Raw genomic sequence first — 19,361 nt, forward strand, 5'->3', positions numbered from 1 at the left:
GAAAATAATTAGCTCAGTAGTTTTCAAGTCTAGTTTTCAACTCAAAGGTGACTGACTGACTGACTGACTGACTGACTGACTGACTGACTGACTGACTGACTGACTGACTGACTGACTGACTGACTGACTGACTGACTGACTGACTGACTGACTGACTGACTGACTGACTGACTGACTGACTGACTGACTGACTGACTGACTGACTGACTGACTGACTGACTGACTGACTGACTGACTGACTGACTGACTGACTGACTGACTGACTGACTGACTGACTGACTGACTGACTGACTGACTGACTGACTGACTGACTGACTGACTGACTGACTGACTGACTGACTGACTGACTGACTGACTGACTGACTGACTGACTGACTGACTGACTGACTGACTGACTGACTGACTGACTGACTGACTGACTGACTGACTGACTGACTGACTGACTGACTGACTGACTGACTGACTGACTGACTGACTGACTGACTGACTGACTGACTAACTGACTGACTAACTGACTTACTGACTGAATGACTGACATAGTGATCTATCAACGCACAGCTCAAACCACTGGACGGATCGGGCTGAAATTTGTCATGCAGGTAGATGTTATGACGTAGGCATCCGCTAAGAAATAATTTTACGAAACTCCACCCCTAAGGGGGTAATACGGGATCCACGCGTACGAAGTCGCGGGCGGCCACTAGTTTAATATAAACACTTAAATGAACCAATAACGTAATAACTCCGATATTTTTCATCATTATAAGATTTTCTAGAATCTAGAGCATAATTAGGTATGTGCGTCTATCTTTGCACCACTTGCTGTTAGAATTAAAATTCCCTATAATAATAATATCAGTGTCGTTTTGCTCTATAGTGTCGTTAGACAGATTAAGACTATGCTGACAATATTCCTCGGTTTTTGATCTTAAGAACCTTCCCCCATCGGTTGAGCTGAGATTGCCACTTCAGCTTGCTAATCTGTCGCGCTGTGTAGGCACTTTTCATTTAGCTACAGATTTCTCCCAATCATTAAAAGACATAGATACGAATACTCGTATTATTTAAATTGGGCTTAAACAGGCCCAATTAAAAAAAAATGCTTAGTAGGTAGGTACGATTCAAACTTAGTCGTTGACAGAATATGGCAGAATCCTGTAATTAGCCCTAATTTATTGAGATTGAAACAATGAAAAACCCCGATCGATGCTTGAAATTAGCCGTTTAAGCTTCGTTTGTAATACGTAATCATTAAGTCGTGACTAAGTCGAGTAGCTTTAAAATAAGCCGCTTAATTTCGCATAAGAACTTTTTTCTTGTGTCTGATTCAAAGTAAACAAAATAATTAGAGACAGAATTCTGAAAATACCCGTTCTAAAATAAATTCTCCGTCAAGTAAATTTCAATTAAATACTATGTTGGGGAAAGCACATTAAGCTCCGCACACGCAGTTAGTACATAAAATAAGCTCTAACATAACATTTTATGCCAACGGATGTACAGTTAACGGAACATCGAGCTAAACTAAACATCTTATGTACTTAGGAATAAGTGCTATTTTGCATCAAAAATGTACAGTACGATGTGCAGTCGACTGTACAATAATGACGTAGCTCATAGTCGTTTTATTTAGTGTTATTTCTACTTGCGAATCAGAAGCCATAAAGCCATAGCTAAAACCAGCTGATTATTATTCATTTCGCTCCAAATCACTGCGTTAAATACGTATTCACGAGTTCTTTGCTTCTTGCGTTCCGTTTTTTGCGGATTCCGTTCAAAGGAATAACGACGACTGAATAACAGTTTTATGTTTCAAAGAGCTTTGTAACTATCGTCTCTGTAAAAACGAACTCTCTGTTTTTTGTGTCCCGCTGAATTTTCTTTGATGCTCCGTGTAGGCGCTTGGTTTTCATGAAATACGTGAAATATAAGGAAATGTAAATAAGAATTCGCGTGAAAGACATTGTGTTCTACAAATATCACTGTTTAAGTATCATGTGACAATATGTTGGCACAAGTTAGCGTCGGCTTCGTCGGAAATGTTACAGATTTCTGCCTAAACGTTTTACATAACTCCTAGTTGTTCATATTAGTTTCACTTCTATTATTAAGGTAAGATTGCCCGAAGTCTCTTGTACCTTTTCTATAGAATTTAGTTTACAATATTCCACCATTTGCAGTTTCATTTCTTCACAAGAAGGTAATAAAGGTCTTATACGAATATTTTAAACAATGCACTCCAGTGCTAGGTGCAAGCATTAGGCCAAATTGTCCCCAAGATGGCAATAGCGGGGGGACCGGGAAATTGTATTACCGGTCTGCACTCAGCCAGAGATGAGTGCATTCGTTACCGTACTGTAACTACGAGCTTTGTAGTGACTGCGACCTAGTCTTCTTCGAGCAACTCCTAATGGCTTTCATAAAATGTATCGCCGATCATAATGTTCTGTTGGAGCGGTGAAAATTACACAAGCAGAACTTGCATCCTGGCATTTGCATTTGCAAATAAGACGTAACCTGAAAGCTGTTGCAGTTTGATACTGTCGGTTAAGTTCTAATAGTACGTAAATCTAAGTTCAGTGAGAATCAGCTATGAAACTGAATAACTGTACCGCTTGTTAATTAGAACTGATAACTTATTACCCATTTATTTAATGAGTAGGTATCGTGTAAACATTGATTTTTACACAATTACTATTTCTATCTAATAAAATAATAACATAAACCCATTTGAAAGCTTATCTAGTGACCACATTAAACCTACAGTTTATCATAGTTCAATTGCATTATGCATTTTAATCATGTTTTACTAGATATTATAATCTTTACTACTACTATCACACTATCAAAACCTATATACACTATAAACTAGATTACTACACGTGATAGTTTGCCTTTTGTAATTACATTTATGTTCTATACGTTAAAATAAATAAACGTGTTTAGACAGCCTACACAGATTTCGTAGACAAACAATCTGACAAAATATTTTCAACAAAAATAGATAGAACAAATATTCATTTGAACATGTTAGAACAATATCAAATAGGCTCCAAAAATATCTAGATGTAACAACTCTTACCCTAAGGGTTCAATGCAAAATCCAATTTGAGAGGACGCCTTTCGCTTCAATCGAAAGCATAACGACCAGTATAGAAGAGCCCAATAAAACGAGTAACAATAAAATTTGTGTTGAATTTACCTGAATTTTTGTAGTCGTACACCTTCGTATACGAATCGTAGTCGTCGTCGTATATCGATGCTTCAGCGGTCACAACGACGATGCATATAGTGAACCATATAACGCCAGAACTAGTCATTTTGTAGTGTCTTCTTCACTAGTTGTTTTCACACTAAATACGATAGTCTCCGCACTTTCTACATCAGCACATTAAACTGCGAATGCAAACAAAAGTTTGGTATAAGCGATTTGTGGATTGTTTATTCAGCTATAAAACGGTGGTTTTAACGGTTCCATAAAAAAATATTATTCTTGCGTAAGTTTTAATTTTGCTTCGTTTAGTTTCACTGTTTTAATTAGTCTACTTAAATTGACAACACTATTTTCGCATCGACAACTAAATATACGCCTCTTTGAACAAATTTGTGTTCGGGGATTAATTAGATTTAATCACATCCTTACTCGTCATTTTGGAGATACATTTCTATCTCATTACATTTCACATTCAACCCTGGAGTATCAATTAAAACATCAAACGATAGATTAATGTATCCGACAAGAGAGTAATGAGCGAACTAGTGTATTAGTCCGAAGTTAAATTATGAATCTACAGGGAGCCGCCTGAATTAAAAGCAGGTAACTGCGGGGTAATCCCCACGACCCCTTGTCTCCCACGGAGGTCCCTCCGAAAGTTTTATGGGCATAAAATATTACTCAGATTAGATTCCTGTTTACAAACCGTGGATAGGATAACCGTACGCTTTGACCCGAGCTAAAAATTAATGGTGTAAAAAGGCTATGTTATCTTCATTTTTGTAAAGTTCAATTTTAATAGCTTTAACCAATTGATGATTATGTACAATCGGGAGTACATCAGACTTTTTGTTGCAAAATACAACAAAGTACATAATATATTATTATGCTACAGTGCTTAGCTGATGTGCTGTCGTCCGTACATCTCAGATGGTTTAAATCTTCCAATGTCAGTTGAATTGAACGGACCTGTCACATTAAACTGCATCAAGATTCTCGATGAAGCGATTGAATTCCAATCGGGGAATCGTAAACAAAACTAGAATGCGAGTCGGCCTCGATTTGATCTCGATTGCTCGAAAGCCAGACAGGGACGGTCGAACGGGAATCTCGACAGGTTTCCCGGAATGGGATAGGATTGGCGGGCCAAAGCCATAGCAGTCTCGGACTACTACCGACGTTAGAATGACGTCTGAGAATTTAACTTTCGGAATTTTCAACTCGAAATTTTCAACGGAATTCGAAATTTGGATCAAATCACTTCTCCACAATGAAGATTCTTGAGATATTTACTTTTGACAGTCATCAGATATTATGTAAAATCTGAACTTTGAAAGTTTTCAATTTCGGTATCGTCCTCGTGGCAGTATAAACACAATTACATTGCTTATCCGGAATCGAGTCAATGAAATTATCGTATTGCCCTCTATCATCAAAGTAAATTAATCGATTTAAACACAATGTTTCTGACTAGCAAACTGGCTGTGTCAATGAGGATCAGTACTGTTGTAGAAAATTCAATAAAACTAGTATCTACGTTAATCTTTAAGACATAAGAAAGATATATCTTTTTGAATTATCCAAATCGGACCATTACTTACGAAGATATTAAGTAATAAACATAGGCCGTTTTTGCCGCTAAAAGTCAACGTACGCAAGGCCGCGTGACGTCATTATATCCGAATCGAGCGCAGCCGGCGTACTAATGGGATGGAAAATATTTTTTTCCGGCTAAACTATCAGTTTTAGAAAAAAACTTTTAATAACATTTATTCTTCAAAATAAAGTAACCTATCGACCAGTAATTTTTAAAAATAAAAATTGTGAAAAATAAGTATTGCTATGTCCAAAAACCACATTTTCATAGGATTCGATGCAATGCGGAGACGCGGTTGGGGTGAGTGTAACTTAATGATTGTTTGTATTGAACATAATAATACTTAATATGATGCTAATACCCAGTTTCTGGCCTGGGGGGGGGGGGATAAGTCATATAATCGCACTAAATAATTTAATTTACACGTGTTTTCATGCGATGGCCAAGTCAATATATTTATGTAAAACGTTAAAGATTTCCTGGCCTGGACTTGGTATTACATGGATCTCACAACTTTTTACCGTAGAACAACTGAGTTGCGAGACTTGGTTTTTTTGACAAGTATTGTTTTTGATGGGATCTCATTTCTTTTTGTATTTTGTAGACAGCAGTTATGTATCTAGAAAACTGGACCGAAATTGAAAAATTTTACTCGACTTGGCGGTTGCACTACCGTGCCCCCAAATATTTTAGTTTTTCCTTGATTCATACATCAAACACTACTTATATTCCAAATTTGAAGCTTCTAGGTCTGCTAGAAGTGCCTTAGAATTTTGATGATCGGTGAGTCAGTCAGTGTGTGACAAAATTAACAAAATTAAGAAACTTTGACCCGTTATAATTCTTAAACTACTGGTTCAAATTGAATGAAATTTGAAATATACCGTGTCTTAACAATGCCTGCATAGCTAATGAAAATTCAGCCTTCTAGTTTTATCCATAACGAAGTTACAGGCGGTCGAAAATGGCCTGAATTGCTTCGAGAAAAGGATGGTACGGCCGTGCTCGACTTGGTGGGGGCACTGCCGTGCCCCCAGATAATAGCCCAGAAAAAGAAATTAGTTTTTTGAAAGGCCTTAATATGGCTTTTTTGTAACTTTTTGGACTTTTAATAAAAGCCGTCATTATTATAAGCCATTTTATTGATATTTATTTACCCCAAAGATTTAATGTATTTCATTTTATTAATAGGAAATTGTCGTTGTTTTTTAATATCCGGTATCCGGCCGGATAGTGAGTTACTATCCGGTATCCGGCCGGATAGTAAATTTAGGCCGGATATCCGGCCTACCGGATAGTTACCGGATATCCGTTTCATCTCTAGTATTAAGTGTACATCGAAATGATTTTCATAGCAATGTCATATTGTTAGAAGTTATACCTTATTGTTAGAAGTAAATAAATTAATACTTATACATTTTTATATTTTACTTGGAAGAAGATATGACTCTAACAACACTTATGTACACATATAAATCGCCAAATATACCACCGCGGAGACCCCAATCGCGTCTCTGCGTGCCATTGGATCGTATGAGCGTATGGATTTTTTGCGTTATTTTTCACAATTTCCATTTTTAAAAATTACCTATCGATAGCTTACTTTATTCTGATGAATAAATGTCATTACAAGTTTTTCTCTAAAACTGATAATTTGGCTAGAAAAAAATATTTTCTATCCACGCAGTACGCCGGCAGCGTTCGGATCGGATATAATGACGTCATCGTCCCCGCGCCGGGCGGTCAGTGAACTTTTTTAGTAATTTGGCCATAACTTCGTCAATTTTTGTCATAGAACAAAAATTTTTGCACTGTGTATTAAGGATTTCTTAGCCCTATAAATCTGCATTCACAGCTAAAAATCGAAATGATCCTCATTGCACGGGACGCAGTAAACGGATCGCACAATTACACTGGCTCTGAATATTTGGGTCAGTTAAATCTATGTATTTTAGACTCACCGAGTACAGTAACAATAGTTATTGTATAATATCAACTACTAACTAAAGCGAGGAATCTTATTGTTCAAATGAATATCCTTGTCGGGTCCACAAAATATCTTATTTCAAATTGGGTTTAGCATTATTAGAATATTTTCTGTTCAATTTTTTGGGTGAGTTTTTAATTTGAGATAACATTTTTGGTTATTTTTTTAGGATGAATGCATTATGGTACTTATACATTTAAGCAATGCAAAACAAACAGTTATTTTCATCTTAATAGGTAACATTTATTTTTAAGTTATTACCTACTTGAAAATAAATTCACGCGGGTAAGATAACAGCCGAAACATAAAGGAAAAGTGACTATAAATGTAAGATAAAGCTAATTTCATTGATATAGTGTCCATTATCTGGGGAATGGAACTGAGCCTTATTTTCTTAGTAAGTAGGTATAACAAAATACAAACTGGCTCGAAATATTATATTTTGCGTTGCCTAATTCTGCAAACGCGTGGGAGAAAGCGTGCGTGTCTTATCATAAATCAATGCGCTTGTACAATTTTAGCAGGTTTTTGTTAGCTAGGTTCCCTTTAAACGGGTTCCGTTTAAATGTCCGTGCGTAGACATGGACCAAAAGTACACATGATTATGCTTAATTCTCTTGTTTTATTTACTTAAGTCCTTACAATTTTTTTTTTTTTTTGTAATCTTCACAACAAAATAATTTCGCAGAATTTCTCGATTTCTTTTGTGGTATAGTAAAAGAGTGAAAATACTTGTTATAAGTTACAGATATTAGTCCATCCCTGGGCATCCCAACTTTCAAGCTAAGGGAATGAGTTTTCCAACTTATCAAGTGGACATTATCTTCATTTTAAGTTTGACGTGAAATAAGAAAGACGTGGGGAAACGTAAGTTGACGAACTTATTTCCACCGTGTCTTCACCGTGAACTTTAAACGAGGAAAGTTACACGGACGTATCTATAAATAGGGCGTTTATTAAATTATAGCCTGTAACTTATGAAGCATTTTAGGGCATTGTTAAAAATGCTCTTAAAGTGAGTTAGTAATAAAGTAAGACCTGTTTTGAAATATTGGAACAGTGGACAGGTTTAGATAAAAGCCCACGTAAAATCGTTTATGGCAGAGCTGCTATCGATCACTCCATCTAACGGTGCTCTGTTTTTCAATTCAATATTCATGAAGTGTTTCCACGGCTAAAAATAAATATGGATTTCCACTTCAGATCCGAGCTTATCCGACAATTTTTCTCCCCCACACATCAAACTCTTGGACCCTTTTAATCATGACTAAACCCTGTAAACTGGGGAGATCCGAGTATTAATTACGAGCAACTTCAGGAGCCGTCAGTTACACCACGCCATTATTTTGCTCCCCTACATCGAGAGAATCATCGATTTAAACGATTTACTATCGGTTGGCTATTCACATTTATACGACTGCTTTGCGATTATTATGTATAAACCAACCCAACAATTTTCTAGTAGTAATTTAAGTTATTCTGATTCCTGCACTTTTAAATTTCAGTTTTAGGATATAATATTTTGGTAAGTTCTTCGATTTTTCACGCTTTCCTCACTTTATTACGTGATTTATTCATACGCCCGTTTTACTACACTTTGCATGAATATAGCCTGAAGCACTTAGAATACAAAGGAAAGGTTCCTACATAAAACGTTTCGCCTATCACACGCTATTACCGTATCTTTTATTCTACAATAAAATACTAACACGAGCACGCAATAAAATGTTTCACCTGCCGATGGAGAGATCTGTCGACCTTTAAATTTTCTTTTTACGACATCATCAAACCGCGTACCTTAAACGGGGCTCGAATCGTAATTTTAAGGAGTGCCGCAAGGAGGTATATTAAGACCGATAGGAATATAATTAACAACCACTGTCAAATTCATGCCCATCATTCTATTCGGCCACACCCCGTTCGCAGTAAATTAAGCTTCAATAGAACCAGACTAAGCAGTCGGCGATGTGCAAACGACTTCCTCAAGACAGTCTCCTTCAAATGCTGCTAGCATTAATCAAACGCACAATTAACGTAGCGTACTGAAATTATTGGCAGATATAATTCGAATCAAACGAAGTGTTCGTAATCAATTAAGACCAGAAAATTTGTAAAAGACTCTTTGAAAGAAATATTTGTAGATAGTTGATTCCATTTTAAATGGTTTGTTTATGCTATTTTCCAATGCTGTATCGAAGTTGACGGTCGATACAAAATTGCAGGTATTATTAGCTGAACTTACTTAAGCTTGTAAACACTCGAAAGAGCTCCCCGGGGTTATAACCAAATCCTCTTACTTCAGTTCATAACTGGATAATCGGGCGTTCACCTCAAGCGGCGGTGGTAGAACAATGTAGTCTATTAGCGAATTTTGACGGATTTTGTAGTGGAAAGTTATGCAGAGCTTGTGCACATGCAGGTAAGCGGCTTAAAGTCTGTATTGTGCGGTTTCGTCGCCATCGGTGACTAGGCTTTATGCGTTTAATATCATATTCTCAATTTCTCAACAATAGCTCTTTCAATATGTATTAGGTTATGAAAAGTAAACAAAAATATGATAGTGGTTAGGGTTAAGACATTAATTATGTCAGCTTTTGAGCTAGAAACTTTATAAATACAAGGTACCTACACTGAATCTCGATGTATAAATTATTGAAAAATGAAATTTTATTACATTGGTCGCCAGTCGCCACAAAAGTTACGCACTGGAAAAACATAGAATTCAATTTTTGTTATTACCTATGTTTAATAGCTTTAAAAACTATGATCATATGAAAAATAGTTTTATGTCAGTCTGAATGTGAAAACTTTCTGTCTTTATTGAACCATTTTGACGGATTTAACGGGAATTTGTGCGGCGCTTGCACCTGTAGTCAGGTTTCAGATTACGATTTGTATAGTGCGGTTTAGTCTATCCCAATGTGTTTAAGAGCTTTGTATCTAAGTGTTTTATAGTTCCCACGCATTGTGTTTAGGAATCACCTGCCATATTTTACTTTCATATACCGATTATAATTTAAGCTTGGTACCTTCCTATACACGATTACAATACACACGAGTTATTAAGCTTTTAGAATGTATTGCGAATTTTCGAACTTTTTTGAAAATGTGTGTTAGCGAATAAATAAATATGTTTGCAAAATAATAGCTACGTACAGTTCAAAACTTCTTAGCAAAATATGTAGCAGAAATAACAAACCGTCTAAAAATTCGCAATCTTATTTGAATTCACATATAATTTTCAGGTGACAAGACTCGCTTCTGTGAAAAGTTATGCAGGGCTCGGAACGTAAGCGGCTTACATTCTCGTTCCGCTGCGTGCAACCATAGTGTGCTGTTACGCTCACGTACCCATTATATTAAAGCACCCATTTACCTCTTCCCTATACGCTATGTCATAAGCTCCAAGAACGTTAATTAAACCCTCATATCTAATAATACATATTAATTCCGAGTGACATGACGCGGTTAATACATCATCTGCTTAATTATGAGAAGGTTAAGCAATGCTTCTTTGTACTTATAAATATCATCACCTGACTGACAGACAGGCAATAATTTAAGGTGTTGTCTTTCCTGTCTTGAGAGTATTAAAAATACTTTAAATAACGACCCTAAAGAACATATTATAGGTAGAGTTCTTTTAGGAAAGCCAAATTTTAACCAACAAAATCTTGAACGGCTATGGTTAAGTGACGTACTCTATTACCTACGAAAACTAAGTCAATCTTAACACGTATCGTAATGTAACAAGCATTGAACAAACTACAATGTACTGCCATAAAAATTTTACTTAATTAACACGAGCATCAATGGAAAAATAAGTGAGAAATAAATCCAGAAATTTTGTTTTTACAACAAAGTAAATTCAGAATGTGAAATGTCACTCTGCCCCGTAGAGAGAAAAGCATTCGCATCAAAATCCGGATATTTATTACTGAATTTCACTAACGAATGGTGTTGGGCGGTGCCTTGAGACTACATAATGGAAGTCCTGGCGTGAAATTTGCGTTAATTTCACAGTAATTGGATGAACAAAACCTTTGGATGAATGGCATTTGTGTTGGGATACACATTCTTTTATCGGGCACGGATTAAGCGAATTACACCGAATGTTTTGGGTCATGATCATTGTTCTCTGTTTTCGGTTAAGACAAGTTTCTGAAAATACTCTGCTTTTGATTTATGGTTGGCTGTACATTATATTCAAATTTATTGCTAGTCGTTAAGATATTTCTCAAGATACTCCCAAAAGAACGAAAATGTCCCTTACTTTCATTTACTTAAGCGAAGTGCTTTTACAGACAGTCATTCAAAAATCGTACATTTTTCACTTTATTTCAAGACTATCATTTAAAGTTAATGAAGCTTATTTAAGAAAAGTTACGCAGGTATTAGGTACCATACTTTAATACGATCAAGAAAAAACATCCAAATTGTCAGGCTATGCTATTCCTGTGTATCCCTTAAATGGTCCATCATACGTACCTACATAAAGGGAGCCTGTTTGAACTTTTTATTACTAACCTACATAAAACTGTCATGATACATACACTATAAATAAAGAAACTTGTCAGTTCACAGCGACACTAGAATATCTGAATTACGGACTGACCATAAGAGACAGTAAAATTAAATTAAAGGTAGTCGTGTAAAATTACGAGTATGTTGTTTACAATATAGAATTTCTTAGACTTGTACCTTGTGACGCATAATTTGCTTCCAATATTGCTGGCACGTACATGAGCACTGAAATGCAAGTGCGATTCCAACACAGCTTGTGTGTATGTCCTGATTGAAATTCTTGTGCGGTATATCGTATTTAAAGGAAACGCTCCTTGCAGGAGTAACGTTAAAAGCTTTAATGTAAACACCGATATAAGCTTAAGCAGTTATATCTTGACTAAATACCAGATGGTATTCGAAATGGAAAAATCAAGCAACATTTCAGTCATTAAATCCTGATGACACAGTTGTACACAATAAAACAATATTAAAAGTAAGAGTGATGATACCGTTCCACTTGCGAATTAACTAGTTGTAACGAATAACTAGAAGAACATTATTACTAAAATTTCAAATAAGTACATATTCATTCGGAACTCAAAATTTGCAATAACAATCTCTATTATTTAGGACACAAAGCCGCAATTCAGTTTGATTATAACAAGGGGATTATACCATTGTCACTAGACGTTCTAAGTGTGGGCACGTGTCTCTGTGGTCACACCGCACCATCTCACAGCTTGACATTCATTAATGTGATCTTGAATGGTTAGTGGAGGCGGTTTCTGACGAACCAATGGGATTAGAGACTAATTCCTTTGAAATTTCCTTATTAGGTACTAGAAAGTTCAATGTTTAGATATGGCTTTTTTTTATAAACTGACTAAATGTTTGATGTATTTTGCATTCTGTAAGCACTAGTATAGAAAAAATTATAAATTCCGAATGCTATTTAGACAATACACAAACTTATAAACAGAATTTAAAAAACAATCATCATTACTCTCACACACTATAAGCCCGAATTCACTATGAAGGTTTGACTTACATAGAGTTGGAGTCAACAAGGCACCGTCATGGGCCTTATGAAAAATTCAATATAGGTCGAGGGCAAAACTTTTGAGTTAAGATCGAAAAACATCCGTTTCAGAACGTCAATATAAGTTGCCATGATGTTTGTGGGCGCACAACGCGTCACTATAACCGGGCGGAATTAAAACTTTTCCTATTTCGCGGCTCCGGGCTGTTCACGGAATAATAAAAAAGAAACTTCGTTTGATGAGCCATCGAATGTATTTATACAGTATTGCTTATAGATCTGGGAAAGAATGGGTTTTTGATTTACTACCTCCTAAGGTAGGTACCTGTAAAGTACATTGTGTAACGGGCAAATTATCGACGTAACATGCTGGTCGTTGACAATGTGCCCTAAATTAACACATACAATTATTTTTGCATGTATCGATATGGGTACAAATTATTGTGGAATGTACCAGGCACCTCTCTATCTATAAATGATACATTGTGTGGATTGAATCTTTTTAATCGATGGACTACAATGCTGTCCGTATTTTCAGATCTATCATCCGTTCCACTTTTAACGATGAGCGACAGTGGCTAAACCGAAAATATTGAAACCTCATTATAGGCCTTCATTATCATGTCAGCACTGATATTTTTAAAATTCACAATTTAGCCTCGATACACGTGACAGTGTTTAATAACAATAAACTTGACCAATTAAAAGTTAGTTTAAAATTGTAATTATAGAAGGCATAGAATCTGGCAAACTTGCAAACAAATAAAGACGACCAATATTGACAAGAATCGTCTTGTGATATGACCTTGTTCTTGATGTTATAAGTGAAGAAAACGTTTTGAATTTGCGTAATTTTTTTCCTATATTGTTACATTTGGCAGGTCATAATAGATTATTTATTACTTGAACACAAGTTCCTCAAATTCATAAAATATCAAGTAATTAGTTTAACTTTTACACACACAGGATTTTTTTATTTTTCAAAGAACACTTAAACCTACTACTCGTATAAAAGCTTTTTATTTGTTAAAAGATTGCCAACAACATGTGGTGGTGTAAAACAAGGTATCAATTTCGGGTACTTACAAAAAGTCCTGTGGCAACTGGCGACTGACATGATACATTGTAAGCTTGTGGAATGGCAGACATATCTATTAAGAAAGTTGTCGGACAACCCCGATTCGCGACACGTACTTCATAGAAGCACTTTTCTTGTACTAATATCGACTCGTTTGATGGATTGGTGCAATCGAGAACGAAAACGTAACTCGTTTTTAGTAAAAAATATAAACCTAAGTTATTTATTGGAAAAATAAATCCTATGGTACGCCGCGTGACCGTTAATAAATTTGAAAGTTTAACAGCTTTTCAAGCTTCTTTTTAATTTCCCTTCACTTTTTATATCTCACTGCATAAATCATTTGCCCTGTAATATCACTTTTGAAAATTAAGAAAAACCACTGGTGGTCATCTCATTAAGTAAGTAAGTAAGTACTTTAAGGCTGGGTTGCACCATCTTACTTTAACTTTGACTAACGTCAAAAATCTGTCAAACTCCATACAAAAAGCACCGGTTATCGTAAAAGTTACGGTCAAAGTTAGGTGGTGCAACTCAGCCTAAGTATAATAAAAAAGTTTTAATAGTTATATTTTCACCAACTTTGTTGTGATAATCTTAAACACATCCTTTGACTAAAATAGATTTTTTTTTATGACGCATTGCAGTCAGGTCACTTCAAAATATTAATGATCCTTATTGTACCCTTATATCCTTTCATTTATAAATCCAAGATCTACGTCTATACATATACAATCGGTACGTATTGATTTACAAATTGTAATTAATTTAATAGCGACAACTGCTAATATCCAGCGTTATCTTTTCTCTTCAGTTCGAGCGAACCCTTTAATTACAAGATGGGACCAAAACTTTGAAGGCTTCTCGAATTTCAGAAGAATCTTTAGGGCCCACTTAGTAGTTTGATAGAAATAATTTGTCTTAGAATGGCGTCTTAACTTTTGACTTAAAAACTTTGCTTAAAGAAAACTATTAATGATGGGTATAATGAGTTGTTAAAATTATTTACTTACGCGCTTTTATGGAACGGCCAATTAAATTACGAAGTTTATCGTTTGCGTTATATGTTTTAATAGATAGTAAACAATAAGCTATGTAATAAACTTGTTTTATTTACATCACTGATAGCAAAGAAAACTGCGTAGAATCTATGTAATTAGGTTATCTTAAAATCTGAACTCTTGTTCATTTTTAAACTTACGTATTTGTGCTTTATACCTTTGAAAAACATTTTTAAAAAGGTTTCTTCAAAATACTGAATAAACTAATGATGAAAAAACTTACTCATTTGAGTGACTGGAGCCAAGCTTTTACGAAATATTTTTTCTTTGTTTACAAACACTTCGCGTATTTAAATGAATTGAATGTTTTCATTTTCTTTTTCTCTTCGTCAAACGAGGAAGATACAAAAAGACATATAGTTAAATTTAATGAATTTGAAGCTTACATTTCAATGGAATTGAAGAGCGTTCCAATGAGTGTTACAAAAATAGCGTGCCATTGTTTATAATGATCGTGTATTTTACGGGGCTATTCCCACCTCTCGTTCCCACCACTGCTAATCCTGTGTAGCCAGGATCTACGCTTGACCGTCAACAAAAACCCAACCAGTGAAGGTCAAGTTTGTCCCGGGGAAAGTTAAACTGTCATTGGACCCGCAACGAAATAATCAGAAGAACTTAAGATGAGTTCGAAGTTAAGGATCGACTTCCAGTGCAAAAAAGATGCCAGGTGAGAATGAAAAGTTCAAGTAACCTTTAAAAAAAAGATACGGCCATAATCGTCTTTTGTTTTCGAATGGTTTTAATATTATTAGCTATTCGACATGCAAAAGGTTAAGGAATTAACATTGGCAGAAAAAAAACTTCCCACAGAGGAGGATTGGTTGCCATTAATTATTAAAAAAAAAGAAAAAGATACGGCGATAATCGTGTTTTGTTTTCGAATGGTTTTAAATATTAGTTTGTTTAGTATTTTGCTCGCGAAAGTACTCGGATATCATTGCAGAAACTGGCCGCTTTGCCGGATCGAAAGCGCGCTGCTACGGTTTTTGCGAGAAGGCCACTGTATGTAGGGCTCGTAGCTGGTAAGACGGCATTGCTGGGACTTATGGCGTAGGTATCTACTACGACATTTCGCGTTTCGCTCAACGATACAACTCTACCAAAGTAGTGACACTAATGATAACTACGATATTGCATTTCTTGAGAGTTTAGACACGGATAGGATTTTGTTACGATTAAGTCTTGAGGTGTAGACTTTTTACATTAAGAAATGAATTCAAGTTTACAGTTTTTTGAGAAAAGAGATGGTATTTCAATTCAATTTGCATAAGTAAATCACACAATCAATTAAATAGATAAACATCCCGCAATTAATATTAAACCAAATATGTATTTTGTAACAATAGTATTTTTGAATCTAAATATTAAATAACTCAAAGGTGACTGACTGACTGTCTGACACAGTGATCTATCAACGCATAGCCCAAACCACTGGACGGATCGTAGGCATCCGCTAAGAAAGGATTTTACGAAACTCCACCCCTGAAGGGTAAAACGGGATCCACGCGTACGAAGTCGCGGGCGGCCGCTAGTTATGTATTAAATTTTAATAGATTCTCAAAATTCCTCGAACTGAAATTCTCCTAAACTATTCAGGAAGGTTACCGAAGTGTAGTCCAAGCCTTAGATAAACACGGAAGCTATAACTTGGAATAACAATTCAAGATAACTATTAATATAACAAACTGGACGTAAGTAGGTCACTGTGTTCCCGTTTATCATAAGAATATTTTTTCTAGCAGTTATCGAATTTATTACCTAACATTGAGATAAATGTTTTATGAGCTTTTTGTTATAAGTAGGTTAATAAATAGTTTGGTCATTGTCTTGTTAATTGAAATGGGATTATTAGTACTAAACGATAATTCAATGAGTCGTTATTAATACGTTTTATTTATAGAACATGATTTATGTAATGTAGTCACAAAGACACTTAAGTTCATTCATTTGTTTCTCATAATCTAAATGGTACAGTTAACTGGATGCTGGTGTGATTTACTATATTAATTTGTAATCATTGTCAGAATATTGTTCAATGTTTATCAGTTCACAGAATGTCAAATTAATTTTGTTTAATTACACACTCGACATTCTCTTTCTCTAATTTTTTTTATAAAAAAGCTTTAGGCTGGGTTGCACCATCTCAATTTAACTTTGACAAACGTCAAAAATCTGTCAAACTCCATACAAAAAACACCAGTTATCGTTATAGTTACGGTCAAAGTTAGGTGGTGCACTCAGCCTCAAAGTGTAAATAAATAAGAGGACCTTTTAAACCATTAATGTCTTATCACCATATTTTATTTATAGTAAAATCTTTTGGTGAAAACATTGGTCCTGAAATGACACAAAATTTCCTCCTACCAGAGGGCAATCTTCTTTGTGTCACTCCAAATCACGTTGCGTGTCTCAAAGCGCGAAATGAAACGAAAATAAAACTTTATTTGACAGACAACTTTCGTCAACAAGTGTTAAAATGTTTTATTTGTAAGTATAAATCTACTTACATGGACATGCCATTGCTTTTTTGGGGGATCTGAAAGTTTTGTTTTTTTTTAAGAAGCAAACTATTCACAAACTTTTTATATCGTCGAATGATCGCTTTTTGAAATAAAAATGTACCTTCACTCTTCAAAAATAAATCCTACAATCACAAATTACGGGCTAAGTGATCCTAATCTAGCTAGTCTATAAACGATATTTATATCTTGTCAGATTAATGTGCGTTAAGGGTTGCTTAGGATCCCCGAAATTGCTTAGGCAGCATCAAATAAATTCAGGATAACCGCCGTAGTCCAGATTTATTAGGGGACATCTGATTGTGATGTACAAGGGTTGTTGATGAAAAATGGTTATGGCGTAGTCGACTTATAAATAGACGCTAATCGATTAAGAGATTCCAGCTCCACTGGACCGAATAAAGCGACAATTACCCTATTATTTATATTCAAACACTCGAGTGAATTTCTTCTCAAAACCACTTCCTATTTACGCAACAAAATAATATTGCTTTAATTACACGCAATATACCCAATTCAAGTGGCGATGTTCGAGAACAAAGCGCAGATTGTATCTAAACATTAAAGCCGTCATAAGATTTTATTGTTGTCTACAGACAAGAAACGAGGGGCTATTTATTTGTCCCTTTTTATTACTGTAACAAATAAATTCCTTTTATTAACGCATAGCTTTTGTTTTAAAGATTTAATACGAATTGTGGAACCGTTAAAACACCGTCACTTGTCACAACAAACCTGGAGCACTAGGAACGCAATGTGAAAACAGTCGCGACCGAAAGTAAATAAAATAGGTCTCGCGGAGTGAATTGGATGTTGAATCGCGGACGGGAGCGCGGGCGAGCGCTCCGAGCGTCGGGACTCGAATGCGGGGGCGAAAGCGAACCCACCACCGACATCTAGCTTTTCCCCCCAACACCCCCCCACGCGCCCCGCACCCCTCCACGTCTGATAACCTGCTACTTCGGAAGTCACTAAACTCTACCATGAATGTTACCAGGCACCAGCCCGCTTGCGGAGGAAAATGCGATTTTTATTGAAAGGGCCGCTGTTGCGCCACTAACCTCTCTTTGTGGGAAAATCGATGCTTTATCTCCTATTAGGTGTTACTGAATCTAAGCGCGGTCGACGCTGTCGTTTGAAACTAACCGCTTTGTAAAAGTGAAACCCGGTTAGAGGTCGGGCTAGTCTCCGATAACGCTCAATTAAATTATATTCTACGACCAATTCTACAACTAAAGCTAAACGATATTTTGCACGTAGGCATTCAGATTTATTTTAATCTGAATTTAACTCAGTGTTGTTCATCCCTCATATAGACGCAAGTAATAAGAAAGTTTATTTCGAATAATATTACAAGTTCATTCATCTCATTATACCTAATGATTCCAGATTAACTTTAATAAAAGACTTTGCTGTTCCCAAATGTTATTAGCTTTTATTCCATTACTTACTCAAAACTACTCCTTATTTATCTAAACACGTGAGCTTAAGAAATCCAAACAAACTCGCGTGCAAAATTTTCGTTCCTTTTGTATTTTTTTATTAAAATACTTTTCATTTTACAATCTAAAAGAGGTTTGCTTTTTAACTTTAGGAGCTCATCTAATCTAGTCAATGAGTAGGTATAGGTTTTACGGTCATTGCCCTTAGGTGCGCCAGACTATCTCACGCTGAAGGTTGAAGAGTCACTTGGTTGGTGGATTCGATATAGTGCTTGCTCTAAATAAAGCTCTGTGCACAGAAAATTTGCTTGCTTAATAATTATGTCTTCAACATGCATGGTTAGAATCTCCAGGTTCGTATATCGTCATAGTCACTAAGGTGACAAGAGCTAAAAAAGATGTCAAATAACTCAAACATTGGCTATCAACAGAACTGCAATTTTCTCAGATAGGGAACAATTGACCAATTCTACGCGCGCGCTGGTAACTGGAGTAGCTTTTCTAGCTTCACCGGGCAGAGTGGCGAGTGAAGAAGGTAGGTACTAAAGCCATTTGGCGATCGTCGGTACTTTGCATGGAACTTTAAATACAAATCTACCTTACAGTTAAGGGTAGCTATCAATGACCACAGAGCCCGCCCTGGGTGAAGATCTGTTTAACATGAGTCGTAACATCATTCTAATAGTCGTAGCACTAATATAATCACTGGATCTACGAGGGGAACCGCCCTTAAGTGCCGTATCGGTTGCGTCGTCTCAAGACTTTGTGTCATTTAGGTATTTTGGCCTTGGTTCTTGTAAGTACCTAAATGATAAGGCAATGACACCTTGAGGCTGCCCCTATATGTATATTATGCAGTTGATTTGTGAATCTAAACGTCAAACGTCAAATTCAAAGTCCTCCAAAGCCCGTGCG

At 35.9% G+C, this 19,361-nt stretch overlaps 1 protein-coding gene across 7 annotated transcripts in view; it reads right to left on the reverse strand.

The window, feature by feature from the left end:
* LOC135088130 (very low-density lipoprotein receptor) overlaps positions 1 to 19,361 on the reverse strand; it is a 278,825-nt gene that overhangs the window by 48,977 nt on the left and 210,487 nt on the right. Inside the window, exons 1-2 of one of the 7 annotated variants that reach the window (XM_063983050.1) lie at positions 17,740 to 17,856; positions 3,203 to 3,396 (exon numbers count right to left, since the gene is read on the reverse strand). The exons of the other annotated variants lie outside the window; for them this stretch is intronic. Coding sequence (XP_063839120.1) covers positions 3,203 to 3,320 — 118 coding nt within the window. The 5' untranslated portion in view covers positions 3,321 to 3,396; positions 17,740 to 17,856. Of the gene's footprint in view, positions 1 to 3,202; positions 3,397 to 17,739; positions 17,857 to 19,361 lie in introns of those variants that run through there. 7 annotated transcript variants of the gene reach the window in all.

Source organism: Ostrinia nubilalis, chromosome 1 (assembly GCF_963855985.1).
Source record: "Ostrinia nubilalis chromosome 1, ilOstNubi1.1, whole genome shotgun sequence".
Lineage (NCBI taxonomy): Eukaryota > Metazoa > Arthropoda > Insecta > Lepidoptera > Crambidae > Ostrinia > Ostrinia nubilalis.